This window comes from Branchiostoma lanceolatum, chromosome 7, assembly GCF_035083965.1.
Source record: "Branchiostoma lanceolatum isolate klBraLanc5 chromosome 7, klBraLanc5.hap2, whole genome shotgun sequence".
Taxonomy (NCBI): Eukaryota; Metazoa; Chordata; class Leptocardii; order Amphioxiformes; family Branchiostomatidae; genus Branchiostoma; species Branchiostoma lanceolatum.
Window position 1 is genome coordinate 19,478,436 of NC_089728.1, and position 9,150 is coordinate 19,487,585.

A 9,150-nucleotide genomic window follows, 5' to 3' on the forward strand; every position below is an offset into this window, starting at 1 on the left:
ATTTCTGTGGGAGATAATGGATAACGGATGGCATAATTATGAGATTTTACAAGACTGCATATTGTTTTTTTTAAACAATTTTATCACGTTGGAGAATTACTAGACAACAAGGTTAATTTTTTCGAAACCAAGACTCACAATCACAGCTGACGTTTCAGTGACAGTCTGCCACATGCCATCGTTATATACTATTCCTTATACACCTTTCTCACGCGGCGGACATGATAGAATGAAGACGAGGCCAATGAGGCAGAAAAAGCAAGAATAACTAGAAAGGCAACATTTGCGAGCAAATACAGCATGTTTAGCCATACTCCTCGCAATGCAAAAAAAGGACTCTCCCAAAATAACAATGGACCATTCTAAAATACTTGCACTAAAAAAATGAATCACCCCAGTCCAAAATTGAGTCTTCCAGTAGCACCTCAACACAATATGGACCAGTCCACAACCATATCCACTAATTGATTAACAAATACACTTCTGCTAAAAAATTGACTTTTTCATAATCATTCCAGCTCAAAATTGAAAGAAATAATTAAAGAATCCTCCCCTTACAAGAATGGGATATTCCGTGCCATTTCCATGTAAACCAGTCGAAAAATATCCGCTGAAAATTACACTCTTGCGCATAATCAACCCAGTTCAAAATTGAATTAAAAAAGATCAACCCCAGGGAAGAATGAAGTTTTCCATAGTATACATATGAAGATTTGACAGGAGACGAAGGAAATGACCAAAAACAACATATTTGAGTCAATTCCAAGTCACCGAGAGGGTTTTAATATAATATTTGTAATATGTTTGAACTGTTTTGATTAAAAGAATGTCTAAGTCACAATAGTTCTAAAGTGTTCAAACAATTAGAATTGAAACTTATAACATGTTTGAACTTATTTCACATACGTTGGAAACATTTCGAACGTAACTACACAAAAATCTCTTTATTTAGAACAGTTTCAAACCATCTATCCAAATGTTAATGTTCGAACAATTTGTAACAAAAGATTTTCACAATTGCCCTCATAAACGAAGGTGCTAAGTCCTCCTGTGTGTTTCTGCCTATTTTCGGTGGCCGCGCTAGACCACCAGCGGATTTGTTTTGACGGAGCGTCACCCGCGCGCGACGATGTACACTGTTCGGCACCGCTAATATCCGGCATTTTCCCGCTCCAAAACACTCCACAAGACCCACGTTTTTAGTGTTTTGCCTCTTGTGCAACACGATTCGATTTGCATTACTAACGGGACGAAAATGATAGAAAAAATTCACCCCGTCCCGGCGTCCGTCCCAAAAACATGAACGACATAAAAATATATTTTCTTACAGATTCAATCACGAAAATCAACAGCATGGGATTCCAAATTTTCGCAACGGCCGACCATTTATCATGAGTAGAGTAGAGTAGAATTTTCGGCAAGGTAGGACTGTTCCAGTTTAGACCGCTCTTAGATCATGGTTGAACTTCCTTCCAAGGCGTGCGATAGATAAACATTCCCGGCACATAATAGTCACTAGTACCAGACTAACGCAAGCTCATGATGATAATAGGGAGAACGTTTGTCAGTGAAGTTTGGCCACCAGAGGGTACATTCATTTAACGTTACAAGCTAGCGCAAAGGGGCGAATCATTGACCTTACCGGGGACTGACTCTACTGGCCTAATCATTCCTTTTTTGCCGAATTCTACGATCCATACGCCCGTACGTAGGACATGTAGGAAGGCCTGGTGGTAGACGCTACACATCACGGGAGAGTGTTGGTCCGAGACAGACAGCGGCGTGCTTTCGATCGCGTAGCGGCGACGCACCGCTGCGACAACGTGCGGGGCCAAAACGCCTGTCCCCAGTGAGACCATGTGTTTTGAGCGGCATGCCCCGAATCCGTCTACCATTGCTGAATGTAGCCCGATTCATAGAGGTCTATTTTGTAAGCATTATTTCATGTACCCCTCAGCGTGAGAATTCCTTGTGCAACACTTCGCTACATTATATGTTTAAGTTTCCCCCGCGCACCGCCTACCACCCGCCTTTGATCATGTATGAAGTCGGCGGCAGAGAGAGATCATCAATCAATTTTGACAGGAGTGTCGCGCCAGTCTGAGGAGAAACGATCTCCCGTGTTGTGTTGAAAAATTTGGAGTTTGAAAATATCTGGAATAACTAATGCTAGAATAAACATTCACAAAATCATTGATTTAACTTGTTTTCTGTTATAAAATTTCCTAAACTGCAATTTAACCACTGAGTTTAAGGGAACATGGTGTTTTCCCGATAATCACGTTAAATGTTTATGTCCGGTCTTTCCTCCTCGTAAGCAAACTTCCAGCTTGGCCAGGTGCAAGGCACTCGGGGTCAATGACCTGTAGGTCATATGTAGTATTGAAAGTGACAGAAGTGGCAAATATTGTCAAGAAAGCCCAAAATAAATCGTTTTGAATATATGTGTGCCGAAAATGGGAATGTAGTCCTTTAAATATTTGTTCAAGCCACATATACAGCAAATTTCAGGTCATTCGGTTGAAATACCAGGGCGCAGGAGGCCAAGATATGCTAGAAATAGCCTAAAAACCTCAATAAAATCACTTTCAAGGTCAATATCAAAACAAGGAAAAGAACGCACATTGGTTTTTGCCTACATTACCTCTGTACCAAACTTCAGGTCATTTGGTCAAAAAATGACAGAGATGAATCCATTTGAAGATTTGACAGGAGAAGAAGAAGAAGAAGAAGAAACATGAGAGAAAACAATATGTTTAGCCATACTTATGGCTAAACATAATGTACAGATTTTCCTCCTAAATCACATTAAGTTTCAAAATATGAAATCCAAGTATCAATATTATAAGTAATGTAATGCACAAAAACGATTGGATGTTATTTGGTTTAATTTGCATATTTATGCTTCACACAGAAACAAACTTAGCACAGATAACAGAATCGCCTTTGCGTATACAGCTTCATACACCGCTTGAACTCACCTCTCCTGCTGATCGCCACCTCCTCTGCCCCTCCCTCCACCACGCTGTCCACCCCTCCCGCCAAAGTTGCCTCGTCCACGGCCACGCCCTCGGTAGCCGAACCCCCTTCCTCTCTCCATGGGGAAAGGCAGGCTTCACAACAGCACACACGAATATCTACCAGGAGAAAAACACAAATAAAAATGAGCTGATTGTCTGATGTCTCATGATGACCTCCACTCCTGGGACAAAAGAATGGTCGGCATGACAACAAACTTGGTCAGAGAAATTTTCCTTACCGAAAGAAAATTTTAAAATAAGAGAGAATATTACGGATTTCAGTGAGAGTAAAATGCATTTTTTTCTGATTATTATTATTACCAATCCTACTTGACAACCAGCAAATAGAGTATGTCGACAGCTTCACATACATAGGAAGTACTATTACTAGGCACGGTGGCACAGAAAAGGACGTCAAAACTCGCCTTGGTAAAGCCACGGGAATGTGGCAATACTTAAGGAAAATCTGGCTTTCTAAACAAATCAGCATACCCTTAAAGTTAAAGCTTTTTCAGTCCATTGTGGTACCGACAGCCATCTACGCATGCGAGACGTGGAAAAGCACCACAGAGACAGTACAAGCTCTAGACACATTCCAACGCAAATGTCTGAGATCAATTCTTGGCATTTCATGGCGAGATCATGTTACAAATGAAGAGCTCATGCAAAGAGCAAAAGTCCCCCCACTTAGCACAATTGTAATGAAAATAAGATTAACCTTTGCCGGACATGCGTGGAGGCTACCAGAGCACAGAACGACTAAAATTGCCTGACCTGGAAACCGAAAGGCACACGTCCAAGAGGACGGCCTAAGGTCACTCTCAGGCGAACACTGCAAAACGACGGGAAGAAGCTGGGATTACATTCACTGGAGGAAATGGCAGTAGCGGCACAAGACCGCATCCTTTGGAGAAGAAGTATTCGGAGCCAAGTTGACCTATGCAACAAAGTTGCGGGAGGATCTAAGGTCTAAGGTAAGGTATTGAAGAGCAGGTAGGTGGGTACGGCACAAAATGAGAATAAGTTGTCGCTCTTACGGTTTGATTATTGAATTTATTTTTATTGTCGCATTTCGATGTGATGTGAATCATTATTTGCTAAACAGACTGTGATACACCCTTTCCTGTTATGTATATGATTTCCCACCTACTTTAGAGCTATTTGGAATAGCAACAAACCATCAACAGCACCAAAATAGCGTATATTAGTACATGGTAAAGTCCATAGCTAGGCTAGTAATGATCGAAATGTCACAAACATCAGGGGTGGCGTTCAGCTAGTTCTCACACATATTAACACATGATAGACCTGCTTTTCCTAATCAGTTAAGTGCAAAATGTTATTAAATGTTGCATGGCTCTTGTCACCATGTTAACAACCATTATGCTTACAAAGGACCCCATAACATAATCTGTAATGGTTTGCCCCGTTCCACCTGACGACCAACCAAGGTACACGTACACAATGGGTGCAAGATAACACCTGTTGACCAGGCGCTTATCACAACATGACGTGTCGGTCTACAGAAACTTGGCTCCCTTCCATGTTTCACTGCCCCTCCCCTTCTAGAAACAATTCTTATTGATTGCCCCCAATATTTGAGACACAAAGAGTTGGCAGTCAATAGACATGCAATGGCAAACAAAGGTTAGGCTTATAGCTGACGACAATTTGAAACCCCTGATACTTTTGTGCACGTTTTAGAAGTGTAGAAGCAAGGTAACCCTGTTACGTCTGTGACGATAGGTTCGCCGTATTGCCATTTCGTTGAAAATCCAACCCAACAAAAACACAAAAAAGTACGACGAATGTATCACGCAATATTGCTACCTATTCTAATCAAGCCTGGTTACCACCTTTACTAATTTACTGGGGCTCCCATATTCCTAAACAGCTAGACCAATTTTAACGTTAGGTATGCTTGAACCTTAGTTTATTCATGACAAGCTCAATCGGCCTGCGGGCTGCTTTTCACTGAGGTTACAGATTAACAAGATAAAAGACATACTGGTAGTGTCTGAAATCGACCAAAATTCTGTAGGTACATACACACAAAGCATAAGTCATCGCTACATTGCCTTCATCGTTTAGCCCTACTAACATACAAATAGCGCCACATAGAGGGATACATAGAATCAATGAGGTTAAAAATCGAATGTAGATCTGGGATAGCTACTACTCAGAAGGTGAACTGACATCTGGTTATCAACCATTCAATATATTATATGTATAATGACAGCAATGATTCGACCCATGATTGTCTTGACTTCACATTGAGTACGACAAAAGCAAGCTAGATATTGCCTTTAGAATGAATCGGAAATCCCCCACTTGTACCGTGAAAAAAACAGCTTGTCGCGTTCAGTGTGACAGGGGCAGACACGGAAGTGAAAAACGACAGGTACCCCGAGTCCCCCATTTACCTGTATCCTTAGCGGACAGGTGCGTTCACCTGCGGCAAAAGTGATCATTTAAAAAGAGCAAAACTCACCTGACACACGTCAGATTCGAGTGAAGTCGCTAACTTCTCTTTCTTGCTCAGTTTTCCGACGCAGAGCTGACGAAACTCAACTGCACTCTGATCTCGAGGCAGGCTATTGTTTCCTTATATAGCCCAGAGGCTGGTGAGAATGGGTACTTCCCATTACGTCATACTCATAGTTTCGCAAACGTCACTCTGTTGACCCGGACGCAAACATAGCCTTCTGACCTCGGGCTTTTAAAGTATTCTCACTCAAAATTTTAGAATGCTTGCCTTAAAGACGACCAACCAACCTTTAAATACTAGCAGGAATTTTAATTGAGAACAAGAAAGAAAAAAAAAGTTCTTGAAAACTTGTCGACGACCTGTCTAAGGTTCGACAGGTGAAACCTGATCTGAGGTCTAGGTGTAAGGATCAGTAGCGGCGTAAACAGGTCTATTGTTTCTATTGTTTACAGTACTTCTGTGACCCCCGGTTAGTTTCGCAGGTACATATATCACACGGGTACAAGGTTTACAAGGGCGATTCAATAAAGATTTCCCATGAAATTTCTTGTTATTATCGGAAGCTGAATTTTCACATGAAGGTTAATACATATTTATAAACCTCACATGGTTATTCTCATTTCTGAGCTCCCAGTAGATTATTTTTGAACAGATGTTAAGGTAGAGTACATCTCTGCATTAAACACAGTATGCTAACACTTACAGTTAGGTTGCTGGATTGAATGCAGAGCCGTCATCATTGATTTTGTATACGCTGTTTGCTTTTCTAGACTCATATTTCTTCACAGTTACATGCAATCTTTTAGACACATTTGAAGTAATACAGGAACGGAACCTTATTATTCACCCATATGTTGTCCAGTTGTGACGAAAAGGCTGGCCATAGAAGGGAAGGATAGTGGTCGGTCGAGGGAAGTTGTTTCGTACACACTATCCACTATGTGCCATGCGTCTTTTCAATCAGTTACTGTATTTAGGACGGTTGCAGCTATCGTTATAAGTGGGAAGCACAATGGTTAAGTAATTTGAGAGGGTTAACAGGTCATGTTTTGAAACAGTAGACAGTGTCACATGACATTGAAGAAGGATAGTGTTACATACTTGAGTCAAAGTCGTCAAAAAACAGACGTACGGACAAAACGTTTCACCAACATTTCAGATTTTGAAGGACGCAGAGAAGACGTTATGGCTTTGTATCCATGTTTGGCAGTTGTGGGGCTTGTGATGGCGATGTTTGCACAAACAAACCACGGGCAAGACGTTAGGATGGGACAGGTGAGAGAGACATGTACAAAGGGGGTGGGGGTGGGGGTGTGTGTCGGGCGGTACGTTTAGTGCCCCTTGACGCTGTACGTTTCATGGCTAGGGGACAAAACCAACATGTTACATTTTACAACGTTTCCATGTTTTTCCAAAGTTTTACTAACGGGTGAAGCTTGATTTCACGTTCCTTTGTACCAGTTTAGATAAAGGGGGAAAGCGTTGTAGTTTCTAGCAGCTACCTAGTACCTATATGTGGCTGTTTTTCGTCGATTTGGTTGGAGGCCTTTCTTCAATCGATATCAATAACAGAAATGACAACTACATCCTAAACGAACATCATTGATGGACTATCAATAAAGACAGCTCAAATAAGTACTATTCTTATTTTCATCTCAAAAGCTTTAGTAAAACATTCACCATGTACAGATCAGTACGTGCGACGTTTTGTAAAATATCTATTTCCGGGTTGCGTAGTATGGAATGTACCAAACTCGTGCATTGTGAACTTTCGCTAGAATAATCGCATTTGCCATGAAATGTGTCTAAACCTTACAAAGCATACCTTCTAGCGGTGTCCCCAGATCATTTCTTAAATGCTTTTCTTGGACTCCCCTGATTTGGGCAGTTTAGAATAAAAAGAAAATAAATGCACACAGAATGTAACGTTACACAATGTTTGTGTACGTCGTCATCGAGTGCTGTGAGTCAAAGGACATTAGTAGTGCGGCGCGCACCCGGTGAATTTTACCAATCAGGTGGCGCTAAAAGATAGAGTAACCGTCTATATTCTTCACTTGCATATTTCACATGTATAATGAAAGTAAATGCACACTTAGGTCTTTAATTCATATGTTCACCATGGTCTCACGCTTAAAGTCGTTTGCCGCATTTTAAACAAATTTTACCGTTTTCAACAGTGTTGCGGAAGTTGTGTTAGCGGGCCTCAAGGGTCACCCGGTGTCCCTGGCAACAACGGTGTCCCTGGCAACTCCGGTAACCCTGGCAACAATGGCGTCCCTGGCAACAACGGGCAGGACGGTGCTAGGGGAGACCGAGGAGAGCAGGGACCGCCCGGCGGGGACGGTGTGAAGGGAGACCGAGGAGAGCAGGGGCCGCCCGGCGGGGACGGTGTGAAGGGAGACCGAGGAGAACAGGGGCCGTCCGGCGGGGACGGTGTGAAGGGAGACCGAGGAGAACAGGGGCCGTCCGGCGGGGACGGTGTGAAGGGAGACCGAGGAGAACAGGGACCGTCCGGGGAGAAGGGCAGTGCGGGGGAGACGGGGTCTCCCGGCTTGTCGGCCAGGGGGAACATAAAGCAGTGTGCCTGGAACAACCTGAATAATGGTGTGGACTCCGGGAAGATTGTGGTATTTGTTCTTATACTTTCTCCTTTGTGTTTATGACCTCCTTTTGACGTAGATATACCCTGGTGGGTGTAATGGAAGACAGGAAGAGATGAAGAGCTCGCTGAGGTATAGTCGTAAAAGGTTTCCGATGGAGCTCGACAGATTGCATCTTTCTATCTTTTTAAAGGCTCAAGTCTTTAAGTGACATAAAATAGCCTCTCCCATCCTCAACCACAGGAGTGCGCGTTCAACAAGGTGTCCCCGACATCCGCTCTCCGTCTGACCTGGAGCGGCGCCCTCAGAGTTCTGTCCGCCTCCGCCTGCTGCAAGCGTTGGTTCTTCACGCTTAACGGATCGGAGTGCAGCGATCCTGTCCCCATCGACGGTGTCATGTTAACTAACGGTGCCGGCAGCATCAGCATCCACCGTGTGTCTACAAGTAAGCCATCAAACACTCTAGTTCTAACTCACAACATCTTGGACAACGGGTAATGACGATTCCAAAACAAATTCAAAGGGCAGAAATTCGTATATCCCAAGGAAATTACCTATATAGATTCCTTACACAATTGTAAGGTGTATCATAAAGATCACAAGAACCAAAGAAAAACGGCAATGGTTACACACACTAGTTTGTTGGCTTTCCGTCTTCTATCATGTGACCATTGATAAGGAGTCGGGCATTCTTAAATATCAAATATTACGTCGAAACTTCGGTATCGGATACAATGTTTGTAAACCGTTCGGAAATGAAACAGATCATGAATCAGTTTTCCTAAAGACGAAGAGCAAAATATAAATGGAAATGTATGGAATGTAGTGCCTTGTGCCTATCTAAGTATAACGTATGTGGTTTTCGTCTTTCGTAGTTGACGGCCTGTGTTTCAACCTGCCGGCCGGGCCTGTGACCGTGGCCCTGAATGTCGGCGAGTGCGCGGCGCCGGCATACCCGAACTCAGACGCCTACACGGGGTTGAACTCCTACTCAAGGATTATCGTGGAGGAACTGAACATTTCGACCGGAAATGACTAA

At 42.9% G+C, this 9,150-nt stretch overlaps 1 protein-coding gene across 1 annotated transcript; it reads left to right on the forward strand.

Annotated features, from left to right (window-relative positions):
* Window positions 1-8,226: 8,226 nt before the first annotated feature.
* On the forward strand, window positions 8,227-9,150 carry LOC136438686 (collagen triple helix repeat-containing protein 1-like). The gene is made up of 3 exons (XM_066433600.1): window positions 8,227-8,243; window positions 8,333-8,556; window positions 8,987-9,150. Exons 1-3 carry the CDS (start codon window positions 8,227-8,229, stop codon window positions 9,148-9,150), a joined length of 405 nt encoding a protein of 134 aa, XP_066289697.1.

What these genes read in the sequence shown, in the direction of transcription:
- LOC136438686 (XM_066433600.1), top strand. An exon ending in CATCCACCGTGTGTCTACAA is followed by an intron (nt 8,557 to 8,986) that starts GTAAGCCATCAA and finishes CGTCTTTCGTAG; the next exon opens with TTGACGGCCTGTGTTTCAAC.